The sequence below is a fragment of the Strix uralensis genome, chromosome 7 (genome assembly GCF_047716275.1).
Source record: "Strix uralensis isolate ZFMK-TIS-50842 chromosome 7, bStrUra1, whole genome shotgun sequence".
NCBI lineage: Eukaryota > Metazoa > Chordata > Aves > Strigiformes > Strigidae > Strix > Strix uralensis.
In genome coordinates, this window is record NC_133978.1 from 39,780,691 (window position 1) to 39,794,621 (window position 13,931).

General features: G+C 40.7%; 1 protein-coding gene across 4 annotated transcripts in view; it reads left to right on the forward strand.

Annotated features, from left to right (window-relative positions):
• The window catches only part of DOCK1 (dedicator of cytokinesis 1), a 312,454-nt gene that overhangs the window by 14,746 nt on the left and 283,777 nt on the right, over positions 1-13,931 (forward strand). For 3 of the 4 annotated variants that reach the window (XM_074875532.1, XM_074875533.1, XM_074875535.1), the window contains exon 2: positions 8,966-9,049. The exons of the other annotated variant lie outside the window; for it this stretch is intronic. In XM_074875532.1, coding sequence (XP_074731633.1) covers positions 8,966-9,049 — 84 coding nt within the window. The remainder of the gene's footprint in view (positions 1-8,965; positions 9,050-13,931) is intronic. 4 annotated transcript variants of the gene reach the window in all.

A 13,931-nucleotide genomic window follows, 5' to 3' on the forward strand; every position in this document is an offset into this window, starting at 1 on the left:
ACCCGACTCTTCAACCCCTCCAGGGATGGGGACTCCCCCCCTGCCCTGGGCAGCCCATTCCAACGCCCAACAACCCCTTCTGCAAAGAAATACTTCCTAAGAGCCAGTCTGACCCTGCCCTGGCGCAGCTTGAGGCCATTCCCTCTTGTCCTGGTGCTTGTTCCTTGGGTCAAGAGACTCATCCCCCCTCTCTGCACCCTCCTTTCAGGGAGTTAGAGTACTATATATATAATATTATATATATTATATATTTTTAACATATATAATAATATATATTATATATAATTGGCTAAGTATATAATGAGTTGTGGCAAGCAATACAGTATGCCTTGCATTGCTTAATGGTAGTGAAGGAAAAGGGAAAAAAGGAAAGGAGGGAGATGGGGAGAACAGAGAAATAGAGATCACTGGTCTTGTGCTGGTTTAGCCTGGATCACTGGGTTGGGAAGGATTTAAGGGTTTGCCTGTGTTGTGCATGTAACTCTAATACAGTCTCTTTCATAAGCTGGGTTTAAGCTTGAGCTTGTTGAGTTTGGGGATGTTTGCCCCTTTTTCTGTGTTTGGCAGGACAGGTTTGAACTGCACTGCTCTACTTGGGACCTGCTCAAGGCTGTGGTCGATATCCGTTGGAGTTGATGCTGTCGCCCTCCCACGTTCGCTGCCTTTGCTGGTTTTCCCCGATTGCTCCGAGTTATTTATGGAGCTACTGCAGGAGAAGCGCTGAGGTTCTGAGCAAGCTGAACCGCTTGTAACTGTTGGCTGAGGTGGGCGGCAGCGGCGGTGTGAGGGAAGGGGCAGGGCCGTGCAGCTGGAGGCACACCAGCCCGGAATGGGCGTGGAGCCACGGCGCTGCCAGCTTCGGTCACTCACCATCTCTTGGGGCACCTCTGTCTAATGATACGGCCCGGCGTTGAGTCATGACCGGTTTGGATGTACTTGATCCTCTGCCAGCACTGACCTTAAGCTGAACTAGTTCCTCCTGCCCTCCAGCATTTAACTCTTTTCCTTCCTTCTTGTGCCCAGCAGATACCTTGATGCATTTTATGCATAGCAATATGGAAGGCTTTGCAAATTTTGCAAAGACTTCAGGTAGAGGCTGTTTTTAATTTCAGTTAATTAAAAGCACAGAAGTTTTCCTTCAGACACACCATGGTGCTTGCTCAGGCGCTGTCTTTGCCTTCCTTGAGGATGCCCACCATAGCAAGCGCCGCGTTATCGCTTCTCAGTGTCCCCCAGTGAAATGTAGGAAATTCATGGGAACATCAAAACTCACTTACTTTGTGATTCTGCGTTACCAGATGCCGAGACATCTGCCTCTAGATAATGTTTTCTGTTTGTCTAAATCAGCATCTTGCTTTTTCTACAAAAACAGTGTTAAGAGCTCGGGGTGGTGTGATTACTTCTCACATACAATGTGTTCGGTTAATGGACTTTTTAATATTAAAAAATCGATTTGAATGTTCTTGATTGTGCTTCTTGTTAGCTATGCATTATGGCACATTATTAATGCTGTTATAGTCAATAATGATACCTTTTTTTTTTAGCACTAGTTTCAGCTTTATACCCTCAGTACTTAGTGGTGAAGTACTCTGAATACAGATTAAGTAGTGAGAAGGAGGAGGGAGAAAGCTGTTAAGAGAGTGAGTTGGCATCTTACTTTATTAGCTCTCTAAAAATAAAGTATCTGGCTTAAAAGGGGGGAGGAGGAAAAGCAAGAACCTGAACCTGGTTCCTGGAAATTTTGGATAAGTCCAGAACTTTTTTTAAAATTTATTTTTAATTAGTGCAGAAAGGACAAGTGTGCATCTTGTTCTGTCCTACTTGAGCTCTGCCTGCAGGATTCAGCAACAGGGTGGTTACACTTCTGGAAGGCAATGTGACTTAAGTTTGAGGATTGCTCTGGATTTGTGAAGCTTCCTCAGCTTATTAATTCATGTTGGGTAGTGATAAGACACCAGATGTGTTGCGGAACATATTGTTCCCCTGTGTTGCTGTCTGTTATAAAACCTGACACATCTAGTTATGTATATAGAGGTTTGGGTGGCCCTTTGCTCCTTCTAAGCTGTGCTCAACCAACAGTCGATGCTGCACTGGTGCTTTGGTTCTCCTCTAAATGCAGAATTCAAGTCATGTTCATGGATTTAATCAGTAAGATGTTGTGTGTGAGGAGGAGGAGCCATGAGCTGTATCTTCATCGTTAGCTTGGTGGTAACTGTTCAAGTCTCGGAGTTTCTTCAGGCTTCTCCTCTCTTTAGGAAATTCATCTTTTGTGAATGTTTGGATGACAGAATAACTAGAATATTAAGAAAGACCTGTGAACCAAGCTTGGTGAGACCAAGAATGACAAAACACAAGGTGACTTCCGTAAGGCAGGAAGACCTGCCCTCAGTTAATACACGTATGAACTAATAGTCCTTAACAAATCTTTGGTGCAACTCCTGACTTGTCCTTTTTCCTTCTTCCTTGTCCATTAGCCTCAGCTTTAAAAATTGGAAACTTGTCCGGTTAAGTAAAACAGGACTAAGGAGTCTCCCTAATACTGAAAGCAACCACTTTCCTTTTAGAGAAAATAGGAGGAAAATCTTCAGGTTTCTTTTATTTTTAATACTAGGGAATTTGCAAAAGATTTTGCTTTTACTTGTGCGATTTCAGTCTGCTTTTATGGAAGAAGCACAATTATGATTTTGGGAGTTTTTTAAAAGACAGTGCAAAATAAAGCTGATAATGTGTTAAATGTAGTCTGCTTTCTTGGAACGATTAATACAACCTTTAATGCAAAGTAATTGCAGGGAATATTATTCTGTAACATTTTAATGCTATCTTAAGATCTGAGCTTTCCTACAGTCAGAGAAAAGCTTTTTCAGTATATATTGATGTTACCTTTGTTTGTTTTTTCCTTTTTTCCCCTCTGTCACCTCTCCAATTCTTTGTGTTGCACTCATCATTTTTCTAATGTGCGCAGATTAATGAGTGCAGCTCAGTAGAGGTGTTTGTTTTGTATTCTTTAGCAGTAAATGGGTTTTTAGTGCAATTACTGTAATGCCCTATTCATTGTTCCTTTCTTTATCAACTCCTAGAGTTGAAAAAATTGCTCTTTCTATGCCCACACTAATCCTTTGCTTTTGGCACTTCAGTACTTTTGCGTAGATGTGCTTTGTGGTTGTGGTGGGAGGAGGAGGGGAGCAGGGAGAGCCTTTACCCGGAGAGTTGCTCGACTGAAAGCACAGCTCATGAGGAAAAATATCTTTGGTGACACTGAAACCTTCTGTCCTGCAGCATGGGAAGGAGAGGTGGATTGAGGATGGTTTTGTTACTGTGACCTTGTACTTTTTTTTCTCTTTTGCCATCCTAGTTCTGCTCGTTGCATCTCAGAGCTGAGACCCACAGTTCACGGATATATTTGCTGGATGCTCTTCAGCCTTGGTGCCAGCTAACTCCGCCTCAGCTAACTGACAGGCATACTAAACCCATATGCTGCTGGCTTTGATCGGTGCAGATCTCAAGAGCCACAACAGTTCTTTAGGCATCAGCAGCACGTCCCCTAAAATGACAAGGTGCTTTCCCTATTATGAAGAGTTTTTGTTTAACTCAGTTTTTATAAGCAGATTAGATATGAGAACACACCTGAAATGGTCTTTATGGAAGCCGGTGCAAGTGTACCCATAACATGGCTGTCAAGGAAATAATGGTTTATAGGTGTGATTTTGCAAATATAATAGGCCCCCACAGACTGATAGATTAAATCAGTTATGGTTAATGATGCTTAGAACTGGAAAATAAAGCTCTTTGTGCACAACTTTGAGAAAATGCTGTGGTCATTCTCTTCTGCAGTCTAACCTTATAATTAAAAAACGCTGGTCAGATGCAGGTGCCTGGGAGGTGCATGGCTTGTGTCGGAGACCTCAGAGAGCAACTGCCCAAGGGTTTGCTGCAGGGAGAGCAGTCCTCTACTCCGGGAAGGAAGTCACCTTCCTTTAAAGCTGATTGCCATATACTGGGCTGTATGAATGTGGTGCTTCGTGGATAGTGCAGGCTGTAGCCCAAGCTGAGGGAAGTGGCAGTGGGTTGCAAGAGCCTGAGCTACTCCTGTATTCCTTCTGTGCAAAGGCTGCACATTTGGAGCTCAGAAAGCAGCATCTGTCGTGAGCTCCAGTGACTTTGGTATCTCTTCTGCATGGTCTCTTAAGTTACCTCTATCACATGTATCCCTTAAGGAGAAAATGCGTTGTAAATAGCATTATTCTCAATGATAAGGGATGAGAGTATTCAGTTGCAATAGAGAAGCTTAGCTGTGCCTCTTCAGTTGAAGCTTATTAGAGAGGAAAAAAAAATAATCTGTGCATGGATGAAGACCATCGGGATGCTGTATTAGTATTAACCATGAGGTTAACTTGCATTGGTTAAGTCTTTAGTCATAAATCTTTTGATGCTTGAGTAACCATGCTCCTTATCTTGCTTGTGCATTGTAGCAAAGGTTGTTTTTAACTTACGAGGCTGTGTAACTCCTTTGCCAAAACAGTGAGCCTTGATTCTCAGTTCAAGCAGGATGGGGAGGCCTGATGTTAGTTGATGTAAGTATTCCTAAAGCTTCATCTGGTTTAGAGCTCTCTGAGCTGAAAATCTGTTGCACTGAGAACTGGATTTTCCAAATTAAGCAGAAATTATTTCAGTTAAAAAAAACAATTAAAATTTGGAAGTTATACTTCAGGCTTTTAAATATTTTAAATGGTGACTCAGAATACTGTTGATCAGACAAAATAAAAGAATACCAGTTTCATTCTTTCTTCCTCCAAACTTTGTTTTCCTTTTAATTAAAGCTTTGTTGTCTGCTCTAATCAAACATTTTCACTGTCATAACATCTTTTGATGTCACTCTGCTTAAAGTATCCTGAGAGGGAGTTACTTGCTATCTTACATAGGAGTATGCAGTTTAGTTCAAGCCTGGTTTTGTAATCACAGGGGTGGAATGAACTTTATAGTTATTTTAGTTGTTTACTTCATGATCTGTCAGTGCTGCTGCAAGCCAAAAATTTGTTTTGGTTTGGTTTTTGTTTGTTTTGGTTTTTGTAGACCTATTTTTCATACATATATATATATATATATTTAAAGATAAATCTTCCCTCTGTGGCCATTGGTCCTTGCTCAGTTCAGGTCTGGGGGAGCTGTTGTGGGCAGTAATAACCACTTGATGGCTGTTTGTCATCATCTGTCGAAAGAATTGGTCATTTCAGTGCAGCTCCTGTTACGTGACCCTCCTTGTTATGATAGACACCAGTTAGCACTCTTGGCTATAAATTTTAATGGCTTTTATTCATAGCTGCCTTTGATCCTTAGTGTTATTCCATTTAAATGTTTGAGAAATGCTTAGCTGAAGTGTGAATTGAGTACAGGACTGTTTCTAATCTGTCATAACGCGAATTTTTCGTGACTGAGATGTCTGGTATGAGGCAGCAAGATTGTGTGTCAGGGTTCTGAAGGTGGTAGACTTGAGTTAGATTCTTTTTTGGATGTGTTGAGCACCCACGGGTCCTCTCAACTCTAGTGACAGCAGTGAGTGTTGAAGACATCTAAGTAAGTACCTGAAGGATGGAGTTAGGTGTGGAACTCCAACCACGCAAGTTTGGAGGAGTTCATATTGACTGTGTGACTTTGTCTTCCCTTATGCACAAAAGCTGAATGGAAAACATTTCTGACTAGTGTTATCGAGCAGTCTGTCCCATGTGCTGTGTATTCACCATTGTTAACATTCCTCTGCTCAGAGCAGTTTAAAATGTTAATTTTTCTTAATGCAGAACCCTCTTCTCCTGCAGAATAGCAATTATGGCTTTGAAATATTCTGTGCCAGATACCTAGGAGGGAGGCTTTATATCTCTTTAATAATGAAAAAGTTAACAAAAACGTTAAAACAGGAATAGCTAGCTTGGCTTGTTTTGATGTCAATAAAACTATATTACTTTTTAAAGCCTTCATTTAAATACTGTTGATACTAGTCTCTGCGATGCACTTGACCTTTATTCTTTTTTAGCCTCAAGTGTCTTCTATTTATAAACTTACACTGTATACTATATTTTCTCTTCCAAATTGCTTTTCCATATTTTTTTTTCATTTTTGCACTTGGATATATTTATTTACTACTTAACTCTAAAGTCTGTAGTCTGTCAAGCAGAGGAGTACCACAGAGAAAAGGACCAGGGCGACCTGTCATGTATTTGTTGCTGTTAGCATTGTAAACTGGGATTTGAGAAATTCTGGGGAGAATAAATAGTAACTCCTAGAGGTTGAAAATGAAGTCACGGCCATGGTTGAAGGCAGTGCTGGGCGCTGTGCCCCGTCCTCGTGGTGGGATTAGACCTCATGTGCCCGCTTGGGATGTTTCCTGCTTGCATGCTTGGGGCTAAAGCGATTATCAGATTTGAGGTCAAGAAAGTATTTTTCTACAGTTACCAATTATTATAGATGTAATTTATGTTGTTGATGTTCTGTGTAATGTGGGCTCTAGCCTGCTTCTTGGGACTGCTTGGGAATAGGAGAAAATTGAGCAGGTAAGTGAGGGTCTTTTCTGGGTCTGGTGTCTCATTGCCTTTATAACTGTGACTTTTGGCCTTTTGCTGTAGGTTTTAAGTTTGAGGGTTTTTTTGGAAGTGCTTTGTGACCTCTAATGAGCGCAGCATGTGTTTTTAATGTCCTGTCAGCTCTCTTGGTCTGAACATCTGTGAAGATTTCCTGCGAGGAGGGGAGTTACACGTAACTTACCCAGGTCTTTCTGTTCCAATAGTAGTATCTGAGAGTCCCACTGGGGCACAACTGACCAACGCTACACACCAACCCTGTCCCTGGAAACTAATGTAGAAAGAAAAGCAGGTGGTTATCTGAGGGGTGGTAGGAAGTTTTGAGGTAACGATCATATTCCAAAAATGCTTTCACTCTCCAAAGAGTTATGACAAGAAGTAATAAATTACAATTCTCAGCTATTTTTCCAAAGCTATCCTTTGACACTGCATGCTGCAAGCTGTCACTTTGAGCACAGCTCTTTGTGTACTGGAAGGGGGAAGATGAGAGGTATGTAGCACATCACAGTGAAGGAGGAAGACTATATTTGCCATTTCATTAGTTGTTAAGCATAGCGTATAAAACGCCTTTAAACTTGGTAACCTCATCGGAGGGAGTAACTGCAGTTGCAGAACCATGCAGAAACTTTTGTGGGTCCACCTTGATTATAATTGATTAACCTCAGTCTTGTGAGATACTGGAGTTGATGTCTTTGATCACAAGGACCCTACGTGGTATTGGAGGATTATGTTTCTTACAGAGAATTTCCTCCATATCAAACATAAAAATCAAGCTTTAGGAGTAATAACTGTTTTATTTTTCAGATTATTAATATTTTTTTCGACCAAACCTAGGGTGCAGTGCTATTTGTCAGATAAATTTCTGGGCATTGCTAATCTCAGTGCTCGGAGTTTCTAGATTTTCTTTTGGGAACGGTAGGGAGGAACAGTCTTTGAACTACTTTTTTCTGGTTGTAGTTTATTATCTTCTGAATATGGCAGTTCTCAAATTCTGCTTTGCTATCAGACACGTCTTTAAAAACCAAAGAACACCCCCGTGGTTTGTAGTTATTGGTTATGATGTCATTTCATTGGTGAGTGGGGTAATGCATCTTTTCCAGTTGATTTATCTCTGGTAATATATACCTGGCTACTGTTTTTTTCAAAGCAAAGCAGTTTTTGTTCTCTCCAAAGTCAATCCCTGGCCAGAAGGGAAGTCTGGCCAAGCGCAGGCAGCCTGCGGGTTGGTGGCCGTGAGGCAGGAGCCACTTGCAGCAGTTGCTTCCAGCATTCCTTTTTTTTGCAGTTGACTTCATTGCTGGGTGAAGGTGTTCATCTGCTGCTCCTGCAAGGAAGACAGATGTGGGTGGGCATGGGTGGAGGCTGACTGCTGCTCTGTGGGGCAGTGATGAGCAGACTCTCCTCCAAGGGTTGGGTTGGAACTCGCGACCTCCGATGAATTCGCTTTTGGAGTATATGTAGCTGTGGGATTTCCCATTTAGGTGCATCTAAACAAATCTGAGAGTTTTCCCTCAGTCCAGAATCGTTTCTGCCCTGCTTTAGGTCTCCAGTATTGACACCAGCTGGGTGTAACATGAGGGTCCTTCAGTTCCCTCGCACGTTGTGCCTCTTGCTGCTATTCTGGATGGTAGGGGTCCAGGCTTTTCCTGAAATCAGCACTGGAAAGGGAAATGGCTTTCACTTTATTGTCACTCCTCACCCTGCTTGTGACTGGAGCCACTCAGAAATATTTGTGAATACAAATGCATTTGGTGAATTTGCAGGTTGTGGATGTTGTTGGGGCTTGCTAATGAGTAAAGTATGTTAACTTGATTGGAATACTATAAAATGGGGGATAGAACCAGTCTCTCCCATGAATACATTGGGTTGATGCAGTTACCTCTGGCACTTGGGAATTCTGAAATTATGATTATAAATGAAAATATAATATGCATGCAATAAATTAATGAAGGGACTGATAAATCATTCTTTAATATTAGTGGTGGTAATTTGAGTTTTCTAAAGACACTTTGTAGGTTTTCTCTGTGGTGAACTGAGAGCGGAAGACCGTGCAGTTCATTACAGAGCTGTGTAAAATTGGCATAAAGTGCTGGAAGACAGGCAAGTACAGCAAAAAAAATTATCTGAATGTATTGTTATGAAGAAGCAAAGCATTATAAACAGAGTGAGGGACTGACTTTAGAAAGTGGACATGTGGCTTTTCGAGATTTGTTACGGGGGGAAATATTAATGAATTAAAGGACTTGGCCAAATTGTCACAAAATTTTTTTACAGAATCCTTTACAAAAAGGTTGAGAGTTGCAACAGTGAGTAATGAAAACAATTATGTAGAGAAACAAAAATCCTGGAAGCTGTGTTGACTTGCATGTGCTAATAGCAGCGTTTCCTCTGTCCAGCTCTCTACAACTACGATGCGAGGGGACCAGACGAACTTTCCTTACAAATAGGCGACACCGTGCACATATTAGAAACATATGAAGGTAAGTTGGAAAAATCTGCTTTTAAAAACATTGGGTTTGCAGTTGCATTGCTTTTCTGTTTGTGACCTTATCTTCTCATGTTATCAGGTGACGAGTTACTTTCTTGCTAAAGGACAAAACGTATTATTTCTGATGAACGCAGGATTAACCAATGCTAGTTGTGAATGAAGAGGCATGGGGTTGATATCTGGTGAATAACCATTTCCTTTTCTATAGAAGATGGATGTTCACACAGCTTTGTTTATATCAATTGTATGGATCAATTTCTGTGGATCAATTGTAGCATCTACCCTATGTTAGAAAAATGATAGATGCTTTTTGGATACACTTGAGTAACGCAAAAGAGCCTGCTGCTAAAAGAAGTTTAATCTGAATTTGAAAGTCACCTGGGTCCTAAATTATTTATGTCTCTCTTATAAGATGGGTACATGTGTTACAGTGCCATGGACTGATTTCAGGCTTTTCAGATGCTTTGCTTGTTTTGATAGGAAGCTGTAAAAACATTACATGTACCAAAATCTTTCCTCCTTGATCCATGTACAAGGGAATTTGAATGCCAGGTTTGATAATCAACAGAATGTGAAAATTGTCATAACATTTTTGAGCTCTTGCTTGATCCGCTACTGAGCCAAGCAAAATACAGCTCTTTCGTTATATCCTTGACTTGAAAATTCTATGGCATGCTACAGTTTGGAAGGGTATAAATAACATAACTAAACTGTTTAAAATATTGTAACAGTTTTTGTCCTGTGGAAATGTGATTTACTTTAATATATTGATTTAATCTGTTTTTCTCTAGACATTGATCTTTTGGTACATCTGTGTGATAAATTTGTTTTAGATATTGGCTTAATAGGATTATTTTATTGTTATATTTACTGAAACAGTGTTATTTCAACAAAAGTAACAAGCTCTACTCATCACTGCGCAAATGAATTTTCTCATTGTTCCTAGGCTGGCAGTTTCTAACAGAGTTCAGCTTGCCCCTGCAATGCCGAGTTTGACTCGAAGTAAATTAATCTTTCCGTTATCTGACATTATATGCTTTAATAAAAATCTAATAATACAAAAAATTTAAATGCAAATGGAATGATTTAAATATTGTGCAGCTTTGTACTCTTATATATAAATAGATTTATTTAATGAATGTGGGAGAAACTCTGAATCCTGAATAGGGTATTGTGAAACCATATCAGTTGATGACTGCTGCCAACTAAGTGGGGCAGTGGAGGTGACTCATTTTTCCCCTAGACTTGAGTAATAGACCTTCACACTCTCATGGTTGTTAGACTTCAGGCACATGGGATGAGTTCATGTTAAAAGAAATGCTAATAAGTTAATGTTCTTACAAACATTTTATACAATGATTACTCATTACGTACCTGCTGTGATGGGAAATTAGATGCCGTAATTCTTATCTCCCTTGTTCACAGAGATGCCATTATTAGGTAATTATTTGAACTTTTTGATCTCCAAGTTCCTCTATACAAAATTTGTGTAGATTGTGCCCCAGGAGGTTTTGTACCATGTGTACTAACGTCCAGGTGTGCACCTGGAACTTCCCTGCCATCGGTCCTGTCTCTCAGGGTTGTGTTAGGCTGCGGTGGGATGGGCCTATCTGAAGAAAAGGCCCCTAATAAAATGAGCATGGGACAGAAAAGTCATTTGAAGAGTCCATAATGCCTGTTTGCTGAGGATCTGTGATTCTGCTTCTCAAAGGTCTATGCCTTTTCCCTGTATTTAAGGTCATGGGGAAAAATTTGGCTTCTTTCATTGATACCTGCTGTATTACACATTCTGCTTTGGCAGCCTACTGCAGAATTGTTACTATTTTGACAGAGTTTTCTGCAATAATTCTTAAGTTAAGAGTAGTTTTGAAGATTTATATGTGTCTATGGGCTTTGAAGTGGTAGATTGTAGTTGTTTAGGGTTTTTTTTACCCCTGAATCTGACTTCTTGTCAAAAAAAACATGGTAAATCCTTGCTCAGTTGGTCTTCTCTCTACAGACGAAAGAGGCTGAGAAGTTGGGAGGGCTCAGTCTCATTTTAATAGGTTTCTGTAGGATATCATATTGCTACCACGTACTCGAATGGATTGCTAAGGTGGACTTTGCTTATGTGTTTAAAATATTATTTTTTTGCCTATATGTAAAACTTATTTTGGAATTTGTTTTTATTACTATAACATTGTAATCTTTTAAATTCTAATCAAAGGAAACTTTTTTCCCCTCTGAAATGCAGGGAAAAGTTTCTACAAATAATTTAATATGCCAATCCTGTAAAGTTGCAGGCTTGTTGAAAACAGCCAATATTTTTATAGGAGTTAGGAGATTGGAAATGAATGTGCACACTTCACTGTTAAAGTTTCTGTTCTTCCAGGAACCAAAGCAAAGATGAGGCTACTTCTAGAGTAATTGATGTTGAAAGTCAAATTGGTATTTTTCTTTTGGGTAGAATTGCAGACAATTTTATTCTTTAGTTAGAAGGAGTGAGAGGAGGTTTTTTAACGTGAGCATTACAAGAAAAGCCAAACAGCAAAGCCCTGTGATTTCGTAGATACAGTGTCTTGCAGGAGAGAGGACTGTATTTCATAGCAGATATCCCAAAACAAGTATTTGCCAGATCTTTATTGTCTTAATTAATTCTGTTTCTTTATGTTATTTGGTGGAATGGGCAAACATAACATGTGATCAATAAATGTGGCTTATTAAGGTGAATAGCTATTAAATACAACAGTAAATAAGCTTCAAATCCAAGCTTGCATGTTTGAACAGTAGTTAATTTCTAGTGCTGCTGCCAGTTCCTAAATTAGTATTTTCAAATAAGTTATTCCTGATACTGTAGGAAAATGTAGTTGTTGGTTGCGGTTTTGTTTTTGTCATTTTTTGTCATGTTTTTTTTTACGTTTCGGCTAGTTCATTCGAGGTGACTTCATGTATTTAAATGACGTTGCTCTTAGACGTGTGTGTTCATGGCAAGACTCAGTGCCTCCAGTTGAATCGCTCTCTTTGGAAATGGGGCTCCCCGCTGCAAGAACCTCGTTTAGGTGGTGGCTGCCAGCCACGAGCCTGGCTGGACTTGCCTGGCCGCATCAGGGCCTCTGCAATGAGCAGGAGCGCAACCAGTTCTCCAGGGCAGATTTTGGCAGCTTTCTTATCTGCAATCTCTTGTAGCTTTGGCTGCCAAGCTTCAGAAAGCAGAGGTTCGGCAGGGAGGAGCTGTCTTTGCTACGTGGCTTTTTAATCTGCAGGTGCAGTGGTTGTCCCGAGTCAGACAGCACAGAAGATGAGATGGGAGAAATGAGGTGGCTGAGATAATAGGATTGTATGTTCTTTAGTTTGTACAGAGTTATGGTGCTTATCAGTTTAGACTCCAGAACTTGAAAATGTTGGTTTATTCATATAAAACGGAGGGAATTTAGTTTTTTAATAGGATTGAAATCTGTGCATGTCTGTACACAGATTTCAGCCAGTAGAATAAGAGCTGGCAGAAACGCTTTGCCTTCTTTGCACCTGAGCCAGAAACTGGGCATGGTCGTTTCAGCAACAGTTTTTGTTGATATTGCTCTGAAAGCAATGGAAAAGCAAGATGTGAGGCCATTGCAGCCTCTGTAGGGAAGTGAACTGTGGTGGCTGTAGACACCAGATTAAAGAAGATCGCACAAACCATCCCCAAGTGATCACGGAGGATAGGCTTCTGATGCAGTGTGAAGGTGATGAATCATTTTACTTTTTGCTACTGGAGAGCAGATGAAAAATCCTGTGTGCTTGAGACTTTAACTTGTATTTCTAGTCCCAGAGCATAGATAATGAATTTATCAGCGTGTGTTTCTTCCTTGAACTTTCTTCCTGCCCTTGTTATTACCAGAAGTGGGGCTGTATTTTTTTTTTTTTCCACGTCTGCTTTGTGATCACCCCATCCTCACCCATGTTGATCTCTGGAGAGGGATGCTTTGCTGTACAAAAACCCTCTTTGCAGAGCTAGAGGGGATGGTATTGCACCCAGGCTCCATCTTCCAAAAGCTGCAGAGGGCAGTTCCGGACACTTGGGTTCTCTGGGGTGCTGAGCAGAAAGGAGTGAGCAAGCCATGGTCCAGACAAGCTGAAATATAAACCAGCCCCAGTGCAAGCAGACAAGCAAGCTAGCGCTGAGCTGGGGACAGCGTGCACAGAAGATCTCATCTGCTTTCTCTGGCACGGTCTCTTCCATGAGGCAAAATGACTGTAGTTTGTAGGGTTTTGTTTTTGCTTTGGTTATCCAGTCGCACTGAAGTGGGATGGCTGGAGAAACACTAAAAGCTGTAATGGTGATTGCTTGCAGATGTGTCGTGAACTGGGGGCACGATAAATGAGATGGTTTTCCAGGCACAGCCGCCTGCCTTGGAGCGTGGCACAGGCTGAATAATCATGCGGCATCGGGGCTGCTGCGGGGTGGGTGTTTGCTGCCTCGTGTTGAATTAGGGCTGCAGGGCTCCTTGCTCTTATGTTTTGATGTGTGAATCATAAATCCCAAAGTAGTCTTGTTTTCTGCTGAGATGACAAACGGCTGATCTACATTTGGAAACTTGCGTTTGTGGAACTTAAATAGGTTTTAACATCCAACTGATCAAACAGTACATTTTTGTAAAATTAATGCTCTAAAGTTGGTTTTATGTTGGTAAATTAGTAATTAAGTTTAAATGAATGACAACTAAACACATCATGTAAAATGCCATCTCTGTCACGTAGTCTTCTCCATCAGTTTGATCCTCATCACTCTGATTTTTATAGCTTCCAAGAAGATTTCTTTTAGCCGGGGTATTAATCCTGTAGAGAATTTAAATTCAGGTGGAGTGTGCGTGTGCACGTTGGCGGGGGTGAAGCACAATCAGAAACCATGTTAA